The sequence below is a fragment of the Lepisma saccharinum genome, chromosome 5 (genome assembly GCF_977018435.1).
Source record: "Lepisma saccharinum chromosome 5, izLepSacc3.1, whole genome shotgun sequence".
Lineage (NCBI taxonomy): Eukaryota > Metazoa > Arthropoda > Insecta > Zygentoma > Lepismatidae > Lepisma > Lepisma saccharinum.
The window spans coordinates 73,601,709-73,627,954 of NC_139233.1; the positions used below are offsets into that span (position 1 = coordinate 73,601,709).

At 36.9% G+C, this 26,246-nt stretch overlaps 1 protein-coding gene across 3 annotated transcripts in view; it reads right to left on the bottom strand.

Annotated features, from left to right (window-relative positions):
- Positions 1-494: 494 nt before the first annotated feature.
- Positions 495-26,246, bottom strand: part of icln (chloride nucleotide-sensitive channel icln) — a 39,502-nt gene continuing 13,750 nt past the window's right edge. The window contains exons 2-5 of one of the 3 annotated variants that reach the window (XM_083122671.1): positions 20,032-20,177; positions 8,632-8,802; positions 5,399-5,479; positions 495-1,132 (exon numbers count right to left, since the gene is read on the bottom strand). In XM_083122671.1, the coding sequence (XP_082978797.1) occupies positions 1,044-1,132; positions 5,399-5,479; positions 8,632-8,802; positions 20,032-20,177 (487 nt within the window). In that variant the 3' untranslated portion in view covers positions 495-1,043. Of the gene's footprint in view, positions 1,136-5,393; positions 5,480-8,631; positions 8,803-20,031; positions 20,178-26,246 lie in introns of all 3 variants that reach the window. The other 2 variants (XM_083122670.1, XM_083122672.1) reach the window with 2 other exon arrangements.

Consider the following 26,246-nt stretch of genomic DNA (forward strand, 5'->3'; position numbering starts at 1 on the left):
ATAATTTTACCAGTCCAATATTTCTATAGTCTATCATTTGGCAAAAAATTTGATCATTGTTATTTTTATGTATATAAATGTATAATTCATATGCAGTACTTATGTTTTGTACTGTTAGTGTCTCTTTTTTGAAGCATAATCCATTTCAGTCATCTGGTGACACATTAACAGTTAAATCAACAATTTAGAATCTTCATGTGACATTTGTAATATATCCGATCAGCAAAAATTTCATCAGTCCATCGTTCCTAATATATACTGTAATTACATGTAACAATAAAAGTTAAATTATGCATATTAAAGAAAAATCATGAAGCAACTTCACCGATGAATTATGCATTACCATTCATTGTCATCAATGTAATTAATGTAGAGGTTTAGGCAAGTGACAAAAAACCAAAGTATACATGAATGTCAAAAATTTATCTGACTTTCAAAACATTCTTTCTTGTACCAGAACCCATGACATTCAGTACCTAATAATAAATTACAACTAAAAATGCCAAATTTTTATTCAATTACTCATTTCCACAACATAAAAAAATGCTTTCTTACAATAAAAAGTTAAGTGAACTAAAATAAATGATATGTCATAAAACACAGAAAGTGATAATTTAAAATAAAGTGTTGTTATTTACAGAAACAGAGCTTTGGCATACTGCTATTTGTGAAGTAGTAAAATTAGAGAAAATTGTTTTGCCAATTACGTAAATAAGCCAATGCAAACTAAATTCAAACACAATATATATGAATGGAAAATGCTTGAATGCACAATGTCTGTTTTTGTATTTCCCACTCCACAACTTACACGAAGCATGCTGCACTGTATTTTCGTTCACATCTTCAGAAACAGTAACTATGATAACATCCAGTCACTAAATTCTTTGTTGTATGTAATACATATATTGAATGTGGAATATACTTGGATGTCTTGTTCTACACAAATTCAAGTAGACCTTACATTTAGTAGGTTTTGTTCCTCTAAAACACTTTCTCATCACTTCACATTAAAATAAACATGCACATAGCAGTTGTCTGTGCTTTTAATTTTCTGGTTCGTTTTCAGCATCTTCAAACTGTCCAGCATCCACATCCATTGGTTCATCACCATTCATTGTTGCATGGTGGTTTCCTACTGCAATAATTCAATACATATTTTATCACCAATGTAAATGCAGAGAATAAGCTTCACATGACCTCTTAGTAAAAGATGTATTATGAGTTGCAAAGATTCTATTAGTAATCTACAACCATGTTAATGTTTAACCTTTAAATATCTAAGAGCTATCCTGATTTAATGTTACTTATTTCGTGTGTATTTCTTATTTTTCATTGCCTGTCTGCCACTTTTGGCCAGCTGCAATAATTTGAATGAATGATGTGACAGTTGACAGTAGCTGAACCAAAATCATTCAAGGGTGAAATCATGTACCAACTTCCCAAGACAACTACCATATTTACTCATAGATAATGCACACTTTATTTCCAAAATTTTTGCATCCAAAACCTGTGGTGCATATAATTCAGACAGCTGACATAAAAGCACACATGTTTTCACTATGTCACTGTGCATAACACGTATGTATCAACAGGTGCCAATACAGAAGCTTTACAACCTTCAATGAAGAAAGCCATTACTTGAATCTGTATTGCACTGCGCATTATATACGAGATATAATTGTTTGTTGATTCTCCCCAATACAAACCAGGGTGTGTATTATACATGCGTAAATATGGTAGTTTCTCTTTTCGAATTTCCTGCAATGTTAACTTAACCATGATGGACAGTCCATCAATGTAATTATTTAGAGGTCCTTTCTGGCTCGATGACTAAGTGCATTATGTTATCAACATTTGAACTTGCCATTGAAGTGCAAGTCCCATCCTGGGATGGTGTTATTTGTGAATGTCCCTTCATCAATTTCACATGATCATCACTTATCCTCATCACTGCAGTTAGCCAAAAGTGGCAGAAAACTGACGCCAAATAACAAAAATACAAATACTTAGGGCTGCTTAATGTTATAACTTATTGAAAAGTTATGTGAAAATTGTGGGTCTACAGTATTCCCTGCCTACCACCTACTACATAAACCTATGGCCTCAATGCAACTTAGATCTCTCTTTAAGTTGTATATCTTTTATTTCACGCACAACCAATTTCATAAGCTAGTTTAGTTGAATTAGTTCCCTTGTTCACATGGTTTGTTACAATAACATGCAAATCTGCAGTAACTTGGAATGATCATCATAAACTTACACAGTGATCAAAATTGTTTTATGTCCAACATAAAATAATGCAATTTTCATGGAATGAGAATTCTATTAAAAAAAGTTTACACAACTCGGCCCTGTACTTGAAACTGAACAGATTAGATGAGAATAAATACAATTTGTACATTATAAAACACTTAAGAGTTTGATGTGGCACTGATGTTTTCAAATTAAGTGCGTGCAGCCCCGATTTTACATTTTTCAGGGGCTCACAAATAAAAAATAAATAAAATGAGGGAAAGCATAAGTGAGGGGCGAAACTCAAGTGCAGGTAAGAAACAACTACACAGTTGACTTTTTAACCACCCCTCTTTTGTGGGTAGGAGGAGGTTAATTTTTGACTTTAGTTTCTGGATTCCATTTACAGTAGGGGCATGTACAATGGTTTAAATACTACTTTGAACTGTATATATAGTCCCAATTAGCACATGGCCTAAAGTGAACTCAAAACAACTTTTATTATATTTTCGCATTTGTATGTCAAACTGGGGGATTGTTATTTATGCTTATGTTAATCAACGATTTATTTTTGAATTTAGGTGCCTTGTTAAGGGGAAACCGCTTCTGCCAGTACTTTTCTTTTTCATCAGTCCCGACATCCATTCCTACGTTAAACATCGTATGATTTATTTTTAGCATCAAATGGTTTTGAAGAAAAGCAGAGATTATACAGTGCAACTCCAAGGAGACACAAAAAAAAGTTCGAGTTAACAAAAACATCACATCATTGAAGATGGTTTCTAGGGGAATTTACTTAGTAATTCAAATTATCCAAGTTCAAATTAAAGAGAGTCCATTGTATTATACTTAACATTGTGTGCCTTTCCTTCCTGTACTGTTTGAATGTTCAAGATGTTTATACTTGTGTCAGCTGCAAGATAGATTTATGGTTTTGTTATCAAAAGGCAGCACAAAAACAGAAAGTGGTTGGTCTTCTTTAACTCCTGGTTTTGTGTTGGGTTCGTATTTCATAATCATCAAAGCAAAACAGCCTTGGGACTCTGCAGACCCAAAATGGACATTTTTCTTCTTTATGTTGGATGAGTCATGACTGTTAGAAGTGGATATTGGCAAGTGACATCTTTGAAGATGCAAGACAAAACACTGACACTTGCAGTAGCCTCTAGACAGATCAACAAGAAGGGAATGGAGGCGAAGTTAGAGGAACAAGACATGGAATGGGAGATCCTCAGCATTTTAAAGATAATGCAGTTGTTGAAAGACAAGTTGGATTGCAATATTTCTTTATCACCAATCTGCTTATTCCCGAACCTAATTGCACAAATAAAGGGGGAGGGGGGGAAAGGATCATTGCTTTACGTTCCCTACGCTGTGAATGTCAGACACATGAGCATTTACCTATGCATATAGTTGCATTAAAAATAAAGAAAAAAGCTGAACCATGCAAATATCGCATAGCTACACACACTGGTAGTGGATTAAGCCTCTGGCAATCATGCCTTTCTTTCTAACATGAATGGTTGCATTTTTTTGTTTCATTTAAAAATTGGCTTGTTTATAATTATAAATGAATGTACCTTCATTTAGAGAGATTCTTACATATTTCATTTGTGTCAGAGTTTAAACATGTTTATTTTATTTATTTATTTTTGCCATACAATAGTAATGGGCAGTGTTACAAAGGTATAATTTTTATTACAGGAACAATCATGTGGTGCACTGTTGCACCACAAGAAAAATATATTTCTACTAATGTCTTTAAATGGAGACATTACAAAGAAGCCGTCCACCATACACTCCACTGAAATGTGATAAAAATTACAATAAAAAAAACATGCAAAGGAAAAGGTGACTTTTTCCCATGACCAATCGTGCAGCGCATTCAGTGCGCCAATGAAGGAAAGATTTTTCTGCTGTGTAGGCAAAGGGAGACACATGAACGGCACTTTCAAAGCTTGACAGCAGACACTCCACTGGAGGAATAGGCAGGCAATGGCAAAGTATCATAATAAAAACACAAGCATGGTGCACCGTGTGCACTGGTGCGATAGCTGATGGGTTAATGAGCTCTTGTGGGAAGGAAGATGGGTGACTTTTTTTTCACTTGTTCATTGATTAGTATTAAACTTAAACAGCATATCAAGAAGTAATTGTTTCTTTTAGATATCAAAAGGAGAGGAGGAGGCACAATCGATATTTACCCTGATACTAATCATTTCAGATGTCTTAGCTAAGGGGATTCCACTTCCACCATCACACTTAATCTGCCTAGGAGTACACACGAGGAAGAAAATCGGAGCTGAATTCACTAGCGTAAGGAAGATTTCTTCAGAGGTGACCAGAATTGTAAAAGTGGTTATCACAGCTGTGTTCTAGGTAGTGGGCAGGATATATGATAAAATATTTTGTAATTACCATTTCTAATTTTCATTTTAAAAGTTGTTCAAGACAAAAATTGTAATTGGGGATCAATCCCCAATCCCCCCTCCCAAGTTCTTTAGTGCTTTCATTATCTCAAAGTTTCAGTCCCACTCAGCATTTTGTTCTAACCCTAGGGAAAAGGAAAGCAACATTAAGTGACTATAGGTCTGGCAATCATGTGTTTGTTGTTCTATCGTAAGGCAGCCTGGGATGGTGTTATTTGTGACTGTCCCTTCCTTTTCCTGTTCATCAAGAAAGGTATGATGAATACAACTTGTGCCCCCTTCAGCCATGCTTCTTCTCTCCCTCCTCTCGCATGAAAAGCTTACCCACTGGAAGTTCAAGGTTGCATGGTGATTGAGACTGCTGTAAAAACAAGAGTGAAAAAGGGGAGGGAGAGGTCATGTGGCCAACCAAACAGGCAAAATTTAAGACATCCACACAGGAAAGAAAACGTATAAAGCAGGAAACAGTAGTTGTGGCAAATGTAAGATTCAGCTAAACATAATATTATTTAACATGGCCTTTTGCTGGGACCTGAATAGCTGAACATATTAAGCGGGAAAATGTATAATGTGGAAATGGAAAATCGGGGTTCCACTGTACTAGAAAATATTCTCCATTTCATTTCAAACTTTCCTATCTTCTTCCAAGACCCACTCTCATAATTTGTCCACCACATAGAAACCAGGTTGTTTTTATTACAATATTCCACTTAGTTGTTAAAAATACATTACCTTACCGTGTTCAATTATCTGTGCTTCCCCTCCATCAAGATCATATTCCCCATGATCTTCATCAGCATCTTCGTATACATCATCACCTGAAACAGGACAAGCTTGGATTCAAAGAGCAATCTACTTCTGTAATGAGTAATGCAAGGTAACTGGAGTGATCTGATATAAATTAATATCAGTGATATTCATATCAGAAATTACCAATTCAAATTGAACCACTGGAAACTGAGGACAAACACGTTGTATTTTGCCAATGTTTTCCTTTTCATCAAACACATTTTGAAAACACATTTTTCCTATGTTCGCAAATTTCCAAAGGACATAAAAAAAAAAAAATTGTGCATTATTCCATTGAAATCAATAAATACTTTTTCCCTTTTGATATAAAATGTTATGTAGTACCCAAATTTTTCACGCTACAATCTGAAAACAGTGCTTTTAAATTTATCAATTACTGATATTAACACATGAAACAACAAAATTTTATAGTTACAAGCTATTTGTAAATATATCACATCAGTAAAATTATTGGCACTTTTACCAATATACCTGTATATGCCGATACAAATAAAGTACTTATCAATCTGTCCCATTCCTAATATCTAGATTACTCTATATCTGAATATAATTTTAAACGGGTTTCGTCACCTCTAAAGGCCGAATCACGCGGAACTAGATTTCCAGTAGGAATGCCCCAGTTGGGACTGTACTGGGTACCTGGCTGGAAATAATGGCTGCAGGGTTGGCTGATAGACTGGTTTTGACAACTAGACCGTGTTCTAATTGCAACTGCCTTTCTCTGCTAGATTCTGTGGAACAGCCAAGCTGAGTGAATGTTACGTAATGTGAAGAGATAATCTGAGAGTACAGCAAGGGAGTTTTTGACTGTGGCTTCGAGTGTTGGTTGTTTTTGTTCGGTGCTCGATGAAAAAAAAAAGTAATGATGTGCATTCGTGTTCATTAATAATTAGGAATTATCCAAAGCGATGAGATTTATACACAACAAATGTGATTAGTTGATAATGAAAATCCCTATTACTACCAGTGTATTAAAATGTTCCACATATTTAGTTGAACAAAATATTTTTTTGTGAATGAATCCTGTGAATTGACACACACCTACACTGGTCCTCTTAGTGCCCGTGGCTGGTCACAGCTGGATTACCCAAATCAGACTTCTCAGGCTAACAGAGTAACAGATGACCAGGCCCTGACTGGCCACTGGTGTCAGATTTATACCTTTCTTTAATAGGAAATGAAAGGTGATGGAAATTTATCCCAATAGTCTTATTTATTGTTCTCTCACAAAGTTACAACAAAATTTATCCACTCGCAATACTGGATCGAGTTGACTGATGCAGATCTGCTAACAAATCTGTAACAGGCAACCCTTCCAAGATTAATCATGGTTTGATGGTATCACAGGAACCTGGCTCGAAAGCAGAGAAAGGTTTATGAGAAACTAGCTCAGGCATAAGCCGATTCACCCATTTAGGGTACAAGTTGTTGTCCCTATGAGGTACCTGTTATACCAACATAACGGCAACCGGGTAAGAAAACCCAAAAGTACAGAAATTTGGTCCCTTTTTATATATAAGGAAACTTGGTCGATATTTACAGGTATCAATGGATTTGCATAATTACATCATGTATTACAGTTGTAAATTACATACCTTCTTAAAATATTTTTTAAATGCCGAAAGAAATCACAAAATGATTAATTTTTATATCTAAAGAGATTGCATACTAGAATGTTTGGATTTCATGCATGGCCAAGATAAATGTACACACAGAAGTTGCGCTGCAGCTTTACAAATGTAAGCACCACCAGAGTCAACAGTAGCGACACAAAATATTATGAATAATGAATATACATACCAGAGTTTATTAAAATGCTTGTTGAGTACACCTTGAATGCTATATCTTCTTTCGAGAGCTACAAAAAAGGTAAAGTGCTCCCCTGTGCATAGCACCACGCCATGAAGGCATATAGGGGGTGTGAGGGCAACACCCCACACTTTCTTGATCCGGTCGTGAGTGGGGGTGATGTGATCAGCATCATGCCCCTGACCGCCTTTACCCCCCAGGGTTTCCCCCAGGTACCCATGTTATTCGATGCTGGGTGGGCACCGGGGCCGCTTCCATCGTTAGAAAAGTTCCCAGATTTGAACCGGCCGGGGATCGAACCCGGGACCTTTAGCATGGTAGTCAGACGCGTTACCGACTGAGCCACCGCGGCCACCCTTTCGAGAGCTACAACATTCTTCAAATCGCTCATTCATCTTTTTTTAGTTTGTCTGCTCTGTGGTCTCACTAATCACACCCAACTCAAATGCCATCTTGGGCAAGTGCAGTATTTTGTCTTCTAGTATCAGGCTAAATACTTTCGTAGTTAAGCTAAATGTAGTGTATTTATGGTAAGAGATTTAAACCTAACAAGCCTAACCTAACCACGAAATGTAGTGCTTTGGAGTTAGATGTGATGCCTTGTGGGTACATAAGTATACTGACAAGTATGTTAGAAATCGTCATGTGTGTCAAAAACTGGCAGTTAAACTAGACCAATTCCAACTGGAAATCCAGCAGAAAATCTGGCCTTCTGTGATTCAGGCATAATTTGTGCACTGCAAATTCTTCCACATATTTTTTTTATTTCAATTTGCATGTGGAGACAAAACTAACATCATACTACAAGCAAATAGAAAAAAACTTTTTCAATGGCAGTTTGAATGTTGGAATTTTGCCCAGATTTAGTCCCCTGGTTTGGCAACAATAAGAAGAAAACATGAAAAATATCACTTGGTAATTGCTCAGTTCTACAGTGTTCAAGATATCCCCATACCATTAGTACATAGTACACATTACCTCTAGATATATATACATGGCATTTATTTTATTATAATATATGTATCTATTTATTTACATTATAACATACTTGGGAACTTTTCATTACGTTACAGTGCATCGCTTGACCCGTGTATTGTCATTCATGCACCCCACACATACATACACTAGCCATTCCTCAGCATGGTTCCATCAGCAGGGATGCCAGCTACGAAAACAAAATTATTCCCAAGCAACTGAATACAATTTTCAACATGGTCGCAACAAGATACGTGGATTTCTCAGACTCTCTGTACTATCAAATTTATGCATTAATCCCTAGCAAAGGAAATTCTCATATCCACTCTGACCCTTGACTTCATTCAGAACCGAGACAAACATCTTGCACACTTACCATCCGACAAACTGTCCTGGGGATCTGGATGCAGAGCCTGGCATTCGCTCATAGCATGGAATATAGCATCCAGCATTCCCTTGTCTTCCGGTATTAAGCGCATTTCTGTCATTCCCGAGTCAGACTCCTCATCTTCATCATCATCTTCATTGTTGTCTTGGGGTTTATTTTCTGATACACAAGGGATAAATAAATGAATTAGAGCAACTACCTCATGCTACATGACAACATTTCATACAGTAATATTCATTCACTTTTGGCACATACACGTTTTCACCTCTTGTTTTTGGCACATTGTGAGGCTTCAGGAGGAAAGACAAGTTTTAAAAACTGTTGTGTATTTGGAACACATGCAGATCTTACACAAGGTGTCGAATATATTGTCAATGATAAGCACTCATAATTCAACAATATTTAATTGATCACAAAATTCCATTCAACAAACTATAATGAACTCCATTTATACAAGACAAAACACAATCTGTTTTTACCTACATTTTGACAACTTCCAAGGTCTTATAAACCATACAGACTATTTACGCAATAAGCGTCACACATACGACATTCCCCCGCGTCGATGAAATTTTGCATTAGCAAAATTTTGGTTTTAATGTCCTTACTTCTTTTAACCATAATCACTCAAATCGAATCTGTCAGGTGGTTTTCTTTGCCTCTGACTTCTCCTTAACACTCTTGACTCTGCTGCTTCACGTCTATCTAAATCTATGTTACCTCTTGCAGCTTCTTCCACCACTTCATGATTGTCTCCTCTCTCGTAATCCTTAAACGTATCATTCGCATCTAAATATCTTCCTTCGTGGACTTCTGAAGATGCGTCATTATTCTTATCGCCTGTTTCATCACTATCATGATGATATCCTCTATCATTTTCTCTCACATTTCTCCATTTTATCTGGTTCCCATGCACTAACTTAACATCTTTACCAACTTTAATATACCAAGTATATGTCCCTGCTCTCCGGACAACTTCACCTTGAACATAGGATGCACCACTGGAATCTCGGTTGGCAAGTTTCACCCAAACTTTGACACCTCCTCTGGTATCCTCGCGTTTGCTTTTATCAGGAATATCCTGCAACCGACCTATATCATCTTTCGGTCTCGGCTCAAATGCATACATCATTTCAGCAGGAGATTTCAAATTAACGATGTTTGGAGACATTCGGACACAATGTAGCACATCCAGCAAAGCATTATTTAAATCAAAATGCTTGTCATCTCTTCTAGTTTCGTACAATTTACATCTCAGAGCACTTTTTATAATTTGTACGTGTCTCTCAGCTTGTCCATTACTAGCCGGATGATAAGCTGGTGAATGCATCAAAGCAATCCCTTGATCTTCACAATATTTCTTGAATTCTGCAGATTGGAAGGGAGGACCATTATCCGTAACTAAAATGTATGGCTGATTATACCTTGAACTTAGTCTTGACATAAATCCTTTTACATCCCTGAATGATGTAGAAGATACAACTTCACATTCTGGCCATTTTGTAAATGCATCAACAACGAGACGCAACACTTTTCCTTGAAAAATAGAAAAAATCCATGTGTGCTCTCTCCCACGGCTTATTTACTTCCTTCCAATCAATGTATTCTTTCTTTTTTGTGTCAGGTTTCACAGCATTACAAACGTTGCACGATTTTACGTGATCTTCAACGCATTTGTCTATACCAGGCCACCAATATCTTTCACGCAATAGTAACTTCATTTTAACTACGCCATCGTGATTCTCATGAGCTTTCTCCAAAACTTGTTGCCTCATTGAATTAGGTACAATAACTCTAGAAATCCACAGCAATATATCTTCTTCACATTGTAGTTCATGTCTTCTTCTTCTCAGCGCTTCGAATTCACTTGCATCTATATTTGGATCCTTAATCTTAGATTCTGGCCAACCTTCCATAACGTACCTTTTGACCTGTTTCAACATCACATTTTGTTCTTGCAAAGTTCGGAAGACATCTTTCAGACGATCCGTGAGCTTGATTGCATTTACAAACTGAATCCCGTCGATATCAACTGTTTCCCCTTGCAATGGCAACCTCGACAACAGATCCGCTACTTCAACATTCTTCTTGTACACAATTTCATATTCATAATTAGCCAAGAACAAACACCAACGTTGAATCCTGGATGAAGCCATAATGGGTATAGCCTTTCCATATTGAAGTAGTTGTTTGGCGGGTAGTGAATCAGTCCATATTTGAAATTGCTTTCCATAAATATATTTTCTAAATCTCTTCACGGCAAATATAATTGAAAGAGCTTCCTTTTCATGATGAGGATAAGCCATTTCATGTTGCGAAAGAGTAGTAGATGCACACTCTATTGTTTTCAATTCACCATTAATTCTATGGCATATCTGAGCTCCTAGTCCATAGCTCGAAGCGTCACATATGATTACTGTATCCTTGCTAGGATCAAACGGAGTTAAAGTTTCGGATGACTGCAGTGCTTCTTTAACCTTTTTGAACTGACTTTCACAGTCATCACTCCAATTCCAATGCACATTCTTCTTTAATAAATTGTACAAGGCTGGAATCAGTACAGCCATATTTGGAATGCACCTTCGAAAAAAATTAATGCCTCCCAAAAACGACTTCAATTCCTTCACGTCATGCGGACGTGGACAATTAAGCAATGCTTCAATCTTGCACTGGCATGGTTTAATTCCTTCCGCAGATAGTTCATATCCTAAGTATTGAATGGATGATTTAAAGAACTTGCACTTTTCCAAATTAACCTTCACGTTATATTGTGCTAACCTGTGCATGACCTCAATACATCTGCTAACCGTTTCATTCAGTCCAGATCCACAAATTAGAATATCATCTTGATATGGAATTACATAATGCAGACCTTGCAATATCTGTTCAATTACTCTCTGAAATATTTGAGACGAAATTTTAACTCCAAATGGTAATCTTGTGTGTTGTAATAATCCCCATGGCGTGTTCATTACAAGCAACCTTTTTGCTTTTTCACTCAAAGCTATTTGCCAATAAGCTTTTTGCAAATCCAAACTAACAAATACGGCATTTCCTCTAACTTTCTGGAAAATATCCTCTAACAGTGGTAGGGGATAAGAAGCATTTTCTACATATTTGTTCAATGTACTTTTTAGATCGCAACAAATGCGTAAATCTCCATTTTTCTTTTTAATGACAACCATCGGACTGGCACATTCACTAGTATTGACTTTTTCATAAATGCCATTTTCTACCAATTTATCCAATTCTGATTTTACTTTATCTTTAATTCCATAAGGTACATTGTAAAATCTCTTAAAAATTGGAGTTGCGTCAGGTTTTAATGGAATATCAGCTCTAAAATCTTTTATAGGCAAGCTTAAATCGCCATCAAATGTAGAATGAAATTCTTCCTTTATAATATCAACGATCCCTTGTACATTATTAGTTTTTATACAATTGTCACATTTATTTAATATATGCTTGACATTACGAACATCAGAGTTCATTGCATTATTTCCTGTGACATTGTGTGCAATAATATCAGATTGCGGAGAACAAGTTCCCCTTGCACAAATTTCAGTCAACTCACAATGTAACTTGGGTATCATAATTTGAATCCAACTTCTTCCTAAAAGCGGATATTCTAAATGACAGTTAATTATGTACAAATCTAGACAATAGAACTGATTTATCCACGCAACATTCACATTAACTTTTCCCAGTAAAGGTATTACATTATTATCAGCACCTTTCAATGTACAGTTAGGTTCAGACATTTGTACATTATGCAAAAACTTTTGATAAAAATCTTTACTAGCTACAGATGCATAGGATCCAGTGTCAATCTCAAACGTGGCTTCATGACCATGTACATTAATATCTATTAAATATGTACGCTGGTTAATGTTGGAATCTAGTTCCCTTGTACACACCTTTATATCATTTTCCGAATCGTTGACCACATGTTGTGATGATTGAAGTTTGGATGCATGATCCACGATTTCTTCTTTATCAACTTTACTATTAAAGTTGATTTGAGTATCATTAGAATGCGTAAAAATAGTGGCAATAAATAAATCTTGAGTTGCAGCTGTGTTTGTTGGACTAGCTTCAGAGTTAGGTGCGGATTCTAACTCAGTTGTATGAGCAACAAATTTGTTATTGAGTTCATAATTTGTGGATTTTCTGCGTTCAATGTTAATCCTTTTATAACATTTCAAATAATTATGTCCTTGCTTCCCACAAAACGAACAAAAACTTCCTTCATAATGTCCTTGCACTTTGGACTTTGATTTATATGATTTTGAATTATTACCTTGACCATGAAGATTACTTTGCTGATTGCTAAATTTGGAATCAATCTCATTTTTACGTGAAACGTTATTCGTTTCATGAAATCTTCTGTCATTGCCCTTGCACTTAATATTATTCATTGTGCCTTTTAAGTTCACTTCACGGTAATAATCCTTCATATCACACTCGAGTTTTTCCATTTGTCTAGCTAACTCAAAAGCTTTCTGGAATTCCATGATATTTTCTGCTATTATTTTCTTCCTAATAATGTCAGACCTTAAACCGCTCACGAACGTGTCAAACAATGCAATAGGTAAAAACTCACCATATCCACATGCTTCACCTATCTTTCGGAGCGTTCTTGTAAAATCTTCAACCTTCTCCACATCCAATTGCGTACATTTTCTTAACTTTAGGCGTTGCACTATAAAATTACTACTTGGATTGTAATAAGAAATGAGCCTATCAGAAATTTCTTTGAACGATTTCTTCTCTGGTAGTATTGGAGAGAACAACTCGCGTAACACTTCATAAGGTTTGGCGCCAATTACAGATATGAATCTAGGAACTTTGCTTTCCTCAGATATGTTGAAAACTCGGCAATAATTATCATATCTTTCCAAATAAGAGTTAATGGTTCCTTCATCTGGATCATATTTGTCAAATCCTGGCACATACGCCATGATGCCTACCGCAACGATTAAATCCAATTAATCATAGACAAAACTCACCTAAATCTGTACTACGCCCTTAAATATTTTTCTCGTCGCCATTTAATACATCTGTTGTGTATTTGGAACACATGCAGATCTTACACAAGGTGTCGAATATATTGTCAATGATAAGCACTCATAATTCAACAATATTTAATTGATCACAAAATTCCATTCAACAAACTATAATGAACTCCATTTATACAAGACAAAACACAATCTGTTTTTACCTACATTTTGACAACTTCCAAGGTCTTATAAACCATACAGACTATTTACGCAATAAGCGTCACACATACGACATTCCCCCGCGTCGATGAAATTTTGCATTAGCAAAATTTTGGTTTTAATGTCCTTACTTCTTTTAACCATAATCACTCAAATCGAATCTGTCAGGTGGTTTTCTTTGCCTCTGACTTCTCCTTAACACTCTTGACTCTGCTGCTTCACGTCTATCTAAATCTATGTTACCTCTTGCAGCTTCTTCCACCACTTCATGATTGTCTCCTCTCTCGTAATCCTTAAACGTATCATTCGCATCTAAATATCTTCCTTCGTGGACTTCTGAAGATGCGTCATTATTCTTATCGCCTGTTTCATCACTATCATGATGATATCCTCTATCATTTTCTCTCACATTTCTCCATTTTATCTGGTTCCCATGCACTAACTTAACATCTTTACCAACTTTAATATACCAAGTATATGTCCCTGCTCTCCGGACAACTTCACCTTGAACATAGGATGCACCACTGGAATCTCGGTTGGCAAGTTTCACCCAAACTTTGACACCTCCTCTGGTATCCTCGCGTTTGCTTTTATCAGGAATATCCTGCAACCGACCTATATCATCTTTCGGTCTCGGCTCAAATGCATACATCATTTCAGCAGGAGATTTCAAATTAACGATGTTTGGAGACATTCGGACACAATGTAGCACATCCAGCAAAGCATTATTTAAATCAAAATGCTTGTCATCTCTTCTAGTTTCGTACAATTTACATCTCAGAGCACTTTTTATAATTTGTACGTGTCTCTCAGCTTGTCCATTACTAGCCGGATGATAAGCTGGTGAATGCATCAAAGCAATCCCTTGATCTTCACAATATTTCTTGAATTCTGCAGATTGGAAGGGAGGACCATTATCCGTAACTAAAATGTATGGCTGATTATACCTTGAACTTAGTCTTGACATAAATCCTTTTACATCCCTGAATGATGTAGAAGATACAACTTCACATTCTGGCCATTTTGTAAATGCATCAACAACGAGACGCAACACTTTTCCTTGAAAAATAGAAAAAATCCATGTGTGCTCTCTCCCACGGCTTATTTACTTCCTTCCAAACAATGTATTCTTTCTTTTTTGTGTCAGGTTTCACAGCATTACAAACGTTGCACGATTTTACGTGATCTTCAACGCATTTGTCTATACCAGGCCACCAATATCTTTCACGCAATAGTAACTTCATTTTAACTACGCCATCGTGATTCTCATGAGCTTTCTCCAAAACTTGTTGCCTCATTGAATTAGGTACAATAACTCTAGAAATCCACAGCAATATATCTTCTTCACATTGTAGTTCATGTCTTCTTCTTCTCAGCGCTTCGAATTCACTTGCATCTATATTTGGATCCTTAATCTTAGATTCTGGCCAACCTTCCATAACGTACCTTTTGACCTGTTTCAACATCACATTTTGTTCTTGCAAAGTTCGGAAGACATCTTTCAGACGATCCGTGAGCTTGATTGCATTTACAAACTGAATCCCGTCGATATCAACTGTTTCCCCTTGCAATGGCAACCTCGACAACAGATCCGCTACTTCAACATTCTTCTTGTACACAATTTCATATTCATAATTAGCCAAGAACAAACACCAACGTTGAATCCTGGATGAAGCCATAATGGGTATAGCCTTTCCATATTGAAGTAGTTGTTTGGCGGGTAGTGAATCAGTCCATATTTGAAATTGCTTTCCATAAATATATTTTCTAAATCTCTTCACGGCAAATATAATTGAAAGAGCTTCCTTTTCATGATGAGGATAAGCCATTTCATGTTGCGAAAGAGTAGTAGATGCACACTCTATTGTTTTCAATTCACCATTAATTCTATGGCATATCTGAGCTCCTAGTCCATAGCTCGAAGCGTCACATATGATTACTGTATCCTTGCTAGGATCAAACGGAGTTAAAGTTTCGGATGACTGCAGTGCTTCTTTAACCTTTTTGAACTGACTTTCACAGTCATCACTCCAATTCCAATGCACATTCTTCTTTAATAAATTGTACAAGGCTGGAATCAGTACAGCCATATTTGGAATGCACCTTCGAAAAAAATTAATGCCTCCCAAAAACGACTTCAATTCCTTCACGTCATGCGGACGTGGACAATTAAGCAATGCTTCAATCTTGCACTGGCATGGTTTAATTCCTTCCGCAGATAGTTCATATCCTAAGTATTGAATGGATGATTTAAAGAACTTGCACTTTTCCAAATTAACCTTCACGTTATATTGTGCTAACCTGTGCATGACCTCAATACATCTGCTAACCGTTTCATTCAGTCCAGATCCACAAATTAGAATATCATCTTGATATGGAATTACATAATGCAGACCTTGCAATATCTGTTCAATTACTCTCTGAAATATTTGAGACGAAATTTTAACTCCAAATGGTAATCTTGTGTGTTGTAATAATCCCCATGGCGTGTTCATTACAAGCAACCTTTTTGCTTTTTCACTCAAAGCTATTTGCCAATAAGCTTTTTGCAAATCCAAACTAACAAATACGGCATTTCCTCTAACTTTCTGGAAAATATCCTCTAACAGTGGTAGGGGATAAGAAGCATTTTCTACATATTTGTTCAATGTACTTTTTAGATCGCAACAAATGCGTAAATCTCCATTTTTCTTTTTAATGACAACCATCGGACTGGCACATTCACTAGTATTGACTTTTTCATAAATGCCATTTTCTACCAATTTATCCAATTCTGATTTTACTTTATCTTTAATTCCATAAGGTACATTGTAAAATCTCTTAAAAATTGGAGTTGCGTCAGGTTTTAATGGAATATCAGCTCTAAAATCTTTTATAGGCAAGCTTAAATCGCCATCAAATGTAGAATGAAATTCTTCCTTTATAATATCAACGATCCCTTGTACATTATTAGTTTTTATACAATTGTCACATTTATTTAATATATGCTTGACATTACGAACATCAGAGTTCATTGCATTATTTCCTGTGACATTGTGTGCAATAATATCAGATTGCGGAGAACAAGTTCCCCTTGCACAAATTTCAGTCAACTCACAATGTAACTTGGGTATCATAATTTGAATCCAACTTCTTCCTAAAAGCGGATATTCTAAATGACAGTTAATTATGTACAAATCTAGACAATAGAACTGATTTATCCACGCAACATTCACATTAACTTTTCCCAGTAAAGGTATTACATTATTATCAGCACCTTTCAATGTACAGTTAGGTTCAGACATTTGTACATTATGCAAAAACTTTTGATAAAAATCTTTACTAGCTACAGATGCATAGGATCCAGTGTCAATCTCAAACGTGGCTTCATGACCATGTACATTAATATCTATTAAATATGTACGCTGGTTAATGTTGGAATCTAGTTCCCTTGTACACACCTTTATATCATTTTCCGAATCGTTGACCACATGTTGTGATGATTGAAGTTTGGATGCATGATCCACGATTTCTTCTTTATCAACTTTACTATTAAAGTTGATTTGAGTATCATTAGAATGCGTAAAAATAGTGGCAATAAATAAATCTTGAGTTGCAGCTGTGTTTGTTGGACTAGCTTCAGAGTTAGGTGCGGATTCTAACTCAGTTGTATGAGCAACAAATTTGTTATTGAGTTCATAATTTGTGGATTTTCTGCGTTCAATGTTAATCCTTTTATAACATTTCAAATAATTATGTCCTTGCTTCCCACAAAACGAACAAAAACTTCCTTCATAATGTCCTTGCACTTTGGACTTTGATTTATATGATTTTGAATTATTACCTTGACCATGAAGATTACTTTGCTGATTGCTAAATTTGGAATCAATCTCATTTTTACGTGAAACGTTATTCGTTTCATGAAATCTTCTGTCATTGCCCTTGCACTTAATATTATTCATTGTGCCTTTTAAGTTCACTTCACGGTAATAATCCTTCATATCACACTCGAGTTTTTCCATTTGTCTAGCTAACTCAAAAGCTTTCTGGAATTCCATGATATTTTCTGCTATTATTTTCTTCCTAATAATGTCAGACCTTAAACCGCTCACGAACGTGTCAAACAATGCAATAGGTAAAAACTCACCTATCTTTCGGAGCGTTCTTGTAAAATCTTCAACCTTCTCCACATCCAATTGCGTACATTTTCTTAACTTTAGGCGTTGCACTATAAAATTACTACTTGGATTGTAATAAGAAATGAGCCTATCAGAAATTTCTTTGAACGATTTCTTCTCTGGTAGTATTGGAGAGAACAACTCGCGTAACACTTCATAAGGTTTGGCGCCAATTACAGATATGAATCTAGGAACTTTGCTTTCCTCAGATATGTTGAAAACTCGGCAATAATTATCATATCTTTCCAAATAAGAGTTAATGGTTCCTTCATCTGGATCATATTTGTCAAATCCTGGCACACACGCCATGATGCCTACCGCAACGATTAAATCCAATTAATCATAGACAAAACTCACCTAAATCTGTACTACGCCCTTAAATATTTTTCTCGTCGCCATTTAATACATCTGTTGTGTATTTGGAACACATGCAGATCTTACACAAGGTGTCGAATATATTGTCAATGATAAGCACTCATAATTCAACAATATTTAATTGATCACAAAATTCCATTCAACAAACTATAATGAACTCCATTTATACAAGACAAAACACAATCTGTTTTTACCTACATTTTGACAACTTCCAAGGTCTTATAAACCATACAGACTATTTACGCAATAAGCGTCACACATACGACAAAAACTACTGAGGGTGAAGGTTATAAAGGTTATAACAGGTAAGTTTAAACTACGAAGGTGTGGCCTGTCAAGATGTCTGATGGTATGTGCCAAAAGTGAACATTCCTATATAAAATAAATGTATCACTTCGTTGGTATGGAGTGAGACGTAAATGACAACAAAGTTGTGTCACTCATTTACCATGAAGGCACTTGAGCCTTCTGCACTGTTCCTGAACTGAGAAATTGCATGTGCCAGATTATATTATTTGCTAACTTTTACATGGTCTAGGCTTTAAGAACAAAGATTATGGGGTGGCTTTGTATCCATATCTTATATATAATTTTTAAAATTAATAAATTTTCTTCATTGTAACCTATTCAAATTTAATAACACTTGAAAATGAAATGACAAAACCTCATTAAAAATTAAAATATTTCAGGTGACACAACCACCACTAATATGAAAAAACACTATGATATTCCAAATTGTGAAAGATTGGGCATTTCAATGTACATATCTCTGTGTGGTTTGCTTTTGCCTGGATATCTGTGAAAAAACAGGCGAACAGTGCCACAAAACTACCATATTTCACCACATAAGCATCACATCCTAATTTTTCAGTCCAAAAATTGATTAAAAACCTTTCACAGTGTAAGCATCGCATCTGCATATCAGATAACGAAAATAATGATAGCAGCATAGAATCTTCGGAAGTCTGTACTTTGCAACAGTAGTAAATTTTCTCAAATGTAATATTTTGACTATAATGCACAAATCTATATCAACTAATGTGTCAACTTTTTTTAATACCTGAAAAATATTGCTAAATTGTCATGAAGTAATGACCTGCATCAATCTGGACTATTCAATTTTAGAACATATTCATGAGTATTTCATGTAGCCTAATCCTGTGCCAAAGACAGTTTATTAATAAATGATTTTTTAAAATACTGGTAATTCCATCACATTTCTTTTTTTAAAAAAAAGCACACATAATGGTCCCACCCATAATTTTGCAAAAAAAAAAATGGCATAAAATCTGCAACAATTATGTGGTGAAATATGGTATTACAGATATTACAACAATTACAGACTACACCACAAGCAAAATGTGCAAAGATTCACTTGGGTGCTCTATAATGAATTCTAGACAGATGTAATTTTTCAGAATTTTGAATATCACCGTGGCTTTTCAAAAGCAGATATGTAGATTTTCAAAACTGGCTTTGTTGCCACATGTCAAAGTTCCAGCATGGCCTTAAATAAAAGAGGTAAAAAATTGATATAACATAAATAAAATGCAAATATAAATGTGTGTTCCATAAACTGCAATGGTGGCAATTAGTGCAAATTATCATATACTTGCAACATATAAATTATTTGTTACCTTCCTCATCCACTTGTGCATCAATCATTACATATATGCATTCATGTGGGTATGCTCGGAGATCCCTTGAAACAGCATGCAAAGCAATGTGTGGATATTCCAGGGAAAATCCTTGTCCAGAGGCATTGTTCACCCACGATAAACGACTGCAGAAAACAAAAGTGAACATGTTAGCCAAATCCAGCCTGTTGGCCATTATGTAGGTTAGGTAAGTGGATAAATATAAACCCTTTTCTTTCATCTGGGCATTGACTGAATAACATTGTCAGATTGGTACTGCCCTCTGCCATGAACAATGTTTCAAAGAAGCATGCACTTTCTACGATATTATGTCATAATTAATCACATAAATCACCTGTAATGCATAAAATGTTGAAAAAAATATCATTCCTTTTATGAATCCGATAAAAACCCACATACACTAGCGATACACATCAAAAATTATCACAAGCCACTCCATAGCTGTGTTTTAGGCTAGAGTCTAGTTTACGTCCTTCTTGCGCACTCCTTCTTGCCCATTTACAAAACCGTGCTAGCAGACAGCCGGCGCTCCAGCATCCGTAGGGTAAGTAAGTTTTTCTTTTTACACTTTCTGTCACCATTCACGGGAACGAGGTATGCCTATGAGGTTAGGTTAGGCCTGTTAGGTTAGGTTCCATTAGCACTCATTTCACCCCTAAATATGTGCTTCATCATCGAAAAATGTCCTCAGTATGTTCAATCACGCATATCCGGACAACATCGGTTTTTCTCGATTTTCTCCTCGAGGAAATTTTTCCTCGCCTTGGAAGTTAGTTTGTTGAATTCCTTATACAATAACCTTTCCAACGATATATGACACGTATTTCTTATGAAAAGGACGTAAACTAGACTCTTACCGTGTTTTATCCATGTTTCTGACACTTCTTACAAAACCTTTTTCTTTTTACACCTCGGTAACTTTTTCCCCATATTGGGTCAATACACGTGATATCACCCAATTGAAAGACAAATAGTTGCTTTCAACTTTTGTTACCAATAGATACATGGTCCAATATGACAAATATGCAATATTAGACTTGTCCATCAAATATGTTGGAAGTTACAATTTTTTGAAAATTTTCAGAAATTGGTTGGACGAACGAATGCACCATGTGACACAAAATATGTCATATCTTGGAAACCATGTGGAGTATTGTGGTGATTTAGGTATTGTTGGAAAGAAGGAGAACAGTCCTAACAGATAATAACTGTGTTATTACTAGAACCTGCTCAGAAAGTAGAAAAAACCTTCAAAGATAGTAACATGTGATGAAAATGATAATCCACTTTGAGTAATTGTTTGATAGTTCATAGGATTCATACAGGACTGCACCTGTATGATCCTAATGCTTTTAACTGTGCTAATTAGTTTCTCCAAGTTTTGAACTTACTTGCACAATCTTTTTCCAGCACTTTCTAATCCTCGTATATAAAAGTTGTGAAAATTATTAAGCATTTGCAAATATTAGCATTTTTTCAGTAAATAATAAATGTAAAGCCTCTACAACTGTGCTAATTATTTCTGAAAACTTCAAATTTCTTTTCACCATAGTATCCAGTATTCTAAAACACTTCCTAATACCTCTTTAAAACTTGCACAAATCATTAAACATTCAGAACTGTTAATGTCATGAAAAGCAGTATAATTTGTAATTTTCACATTAGTAGTTTAGCATTGCATTTCTGACAATTAGGATGAGTGATGGTGGGTGTGTGTGTGGGGGGGGGGGTGTATGAGTACTTTCTCTATTATATATTCATATTAACTGGTTATATGCACACTCAAATTGTGAACAAACATGCACAAACAGCCCTGTTAGTTTGCTGCACTCTTTGACTCTCCTTGCACTCACACGTCTAGTTGGTTAGCAAGTGACAGAGAACCATCTGCTTTGCTGATTTGGTGTCATGTTGTGTATTTGGTGTTTGCACTGCCAATCAAATTAATGTTGAAAGCAGAAGGCAAGCATTTGTTTAATCTTCTAAACTACACCACCACCATTCTGGCGTACAGTGTCTACTTGGTTGAATGCAATCTCATTGCCCCAGCCTGATACTGGAATGCACCTGCATTACACCTAGTAACAAAAATTGCAGCAAATTAGACTGTATTAATGATGGCATCAAACAGAAAGAGTAAACTGAATCAAGAATTTTGAATTCTTTTTACGATTCTGGTTGCTCCATTTGAAATTAGATAGGTTTGAGACACTGAATTGGGCTTTTCTCCACCTGAAGGAAATCGGCATCAAGTTTGAGCAGAAGCAGGTAAATTTCTGAGAAGTTCATGCGTCATTTTCTTTGCAATACTCTGCATAATATCGAACAGTCCTCAAAAAATCATTATACTAGAGCAGTTGGTTAGATGCTAGCGTTCTTATATTTGGTCAAGCATGAAAGGTCGCGGGTTCGAATCCCACCCTCTCCCTTTTTTTATATACACAGAGTGTTTCGTAAGTTCGTAAGTTACAATGCTTGGGAGGTGATTGTATGGGTGAAAATAAGGTGGAAAGTTCATGTAACAAAATTCCAGAAACGGCTTTGTTTCCTAGTTAATGACGTTTGAAAATGTGGGAAAATGATTTTCCGAAGTGAATAATGGCAAAAAGGGTGGAGAGAAGTTGTCGGTGTTGGGTGGTCCACTAAGAACTTGGGTACGCTCTTATCAAAAAATCACGCGGCAATGTTGTGCAATGTCGGTGCAAGGGATTCCCCAAAGGATGCGAATGAAGATGTTGACGGGAGTGGGGTGGGGTGAGTGTGCGTTCTGCATGAGCTGGTATCGACGAAAATTGGCATGTGTTGAATGGCACCAAAAAACAAAGAAAATTTCCTGAGCACCATGACATAAAAACGAAAAAAATGAACTGCCATAGGTTGCATACCCTTAAGGGCAGATGGGTGTCCATGTGATCTGACATTAAGTACCACATTTCCCAATAGGGGCGCTAACAGTGTAGGTTTCCTCATGAAGGAGTGCACATGTCTGTGCTATTCGTGCTTCAGGTGCTGTGCCAGCAGCAGGTTGTTAAACAACCACGGTTGAATGGAAAGACGTGAGGTTCTTGGACAGTAGTGTTGGGCAAATATTTGACCTAGCAGTGTTACTGTGTTAATTCCTAGCCACAGCCCATCCTGTTCTGTGAAGTGTACTAGTGTTAATGGCCATAAACACTTGAAGCCCGGTGTAAGTGATGGCTGCATACACGTCCCAAGAGCTGGAGGACATGCATCTATCTGATTCACGGGGACGCTGGAGGTAATAGCCGTGCTGCAAGGCATCTGTATGGGGCATGTTTTCCAAATAGGGTGTTACCATCGAACACCTTATTTCAAACTGTAGACACTCGACTTCGGAAAACAGGATCAGTGTTGCCACCTCGTCGAGAAGTTGGATGACCGCGAAGTGTGCGAACACGACGGTTTGTGGAAGATGTGCTAACTGCAGTGATGGATCATCCAGGCACCAGTACGCATGCACTAGCCCACGAACGAAACACCTCCCATGTGAATGTGTGGTGAGTCCTGGCAGAAGAGGGGATGCACCCGTACAAATTGAAGAAAGTGCAAGATCTTTTACCTCGGGACTTTGGCCCACGTGAGGACTTTTACCAATGGTATGTTCATCAAATTGAAACTATCCCCAATTTTCAGAATACGGTAGTATGGACTGATGAGGCTATCTTCACGAAAACTGGTGTGTTCAATAGTAAAAACAGTCATGTGTGGGAAAATGAAAATCCACATGCACTGCTAGTGGCACATCATCAGCACAGATTTGCAGTGAATGTGTGGTGCGGGATACTGCATGACCATTTGATTGGACCGTACATTCTCCCTGTTTGCCTATGTGGAACCACTTATCAAGCATTTCTCAGTGAGGTTTTGCCTGAACTACTAGAGGACGTGCCCTTGGCACTGAGACAAAGACTGTGGTTTCAACATGACAGTGGACCCCCACATTTCGATTGGAATGTGTGCCATTTCGTCAATACCGTATTCCACAACCAGTGCATTGGCAGGGTAGGGCCTGTGCCATGGCCACCTCTATCGCCTGATATTATGCCCCTGGATTTCTTCCTCTGGGGAGAAATGAAACCCCTCGTTTACAAAACACCTGTCATGTCAGCCGAGGACCTCGTTGCCCGTATCAATGTAGCTGCAGCATCGATAGCAGAAACACTGGGGTTGTTGGGTCGCACTAGACAATCCTTGATTCGCCGTTGTTGCCTCTGCTTGGAAGTACATGGTGAACACTTTGAAAACCGTCTGTGATGAGGTTCCCTTCACATCTCCATTAAGCATACTGTGTGCCCTTCAGGGTATGCAACCTGTGACAGTTCATTTTTTTCGTTTTTACGTCATGGAGCACAAATGGCACAGACACGTGCGCTCCTTCATGAGGAAACCTACACTGTTGGCACCCCTAGCGGGAAATGTGGTACTTAACGTCAGATCACAAGGACACCCATCTGCCCTTCAGGGTATGCAACCTATGACAGTTCATTTTTTTCCTTCTTACGTCATGGTGCTCAGGAAATTTTCTTTGTTTTTTGGTGCCATTCAACACATGCCAATTTTCGTCGATACCAGCTCACGCAGAACGCACACCCACCCCACCCCACTCCCTTCAACATCTTTGTTCGCGTCCTTTGGGGAAACCCTTGCGCCAACATTGCACAACATTGCCGTGTGATTTTTTGACAAGAGCGTACCCAATTTCTTAGTGGACCGCCCAACACCGATGACTTCTCTCCACCCGTTTTGCCATTATTCACTTCGGAAAATCATTTTCCCACGTTTTCAAACGTGAATAACTCGGAAACAAAGCCGTTTCCGGAATTTCGTTACATGAACTATCCACCTTATTTTCACTCGTACAATCACCTCCCCGGCATTGTAAATGAACTTACGAAACACCCTGTATGGGCACAGAAAGGAACTATTTGTTCCAAAACTCTGTCAAAATCTTACTCAATCACAGAAAAAGCAATCAAATGGAGAAAACACAGCTCAAAGAAACTTACCAAATATTTTTAAAATGTTCAAATCTCAATTTGTTTCTCCTACTCTTACGAGGTACACGTAAGAAAAAACATACTGACTCAAATATAAGGAACCGAATGTTGTCACTTTTAATATAGTTATTTTGACAACTCCGACATTTTGTATGGATACTGCAATGGTTTCTGCATACAAATAATTTGCATTCCCAACAACGTATCATGCTTTTGTTCTTCTTATTTCCCCCAAATTCATGGAGGGCGTGCTGTAATTTAAGATATGAAACGTTCCCACGTGCGGTAGAGTCCAGCACAGATATTTCTGCCTTGCAATGTGCGACAGAACTAAAGAAGCAGTGTTGCTAATGGAGCAGTCGCTGCAGTGCGCCGATGCACAGCTGTTACGTACAACAAGGAAATTAGAGAATTCAGGTCTATCTAACATTGAGTTTTAAACATCATGCATTATACAAGGACTAGGATTAATATGTACTAACAAGTGGCTTTGTATGTAGCTACATACATATGGACTAAAAATTCGCAAAATATGAACTAACACATACGTAAAATTACCAAAAATGCTGCAAAGAAGACTTCTTCATACGATTCCTTATTTGAGTGATTTCAAACAAAATAAAAAAATATTATTTTTCATTGCATTAAGGCACTGGTGGCATTCTAACTGTTCACTCCCAAAACCCGTATACACTGGTACGGAACTGCAACGGCAGATAACAACATGTCAACGTGTTAAACCGCGACAATTGGACCACAACACTCCTCCTCAAGCAGTATTATTATTTCCTCTCTGTGATCGGCGAAAGTCCGTTGCCTTTGTTCTACATTTACAAACGATGCCGGCTTCCACAACAATAACAAGTACATATACTGCCACTAGACGATAAGCTGCGCAGCTTTTTCATTTGCTATGAACCAGGGCTGGCGCTAGTCATTTTGCCTCCCTGGGCGGTGGCGGTAGATGTCGCTCCATGTCGACCCCCCGCCATTACGCAGCAACGGGAAATTGAAAATCAATATATTCCTAAGTAAAACATCAAAATATAAAATAAATAATGAGACTTCTTATGCTATTTCAATACTATTAAGCGCAAAAGAATATCTCGCTCGACCACAGTTTTCAATAGGCTTATTTTTTTCTTCTCTTCAAATTTTGCTGCCTTGGCCGGTGGC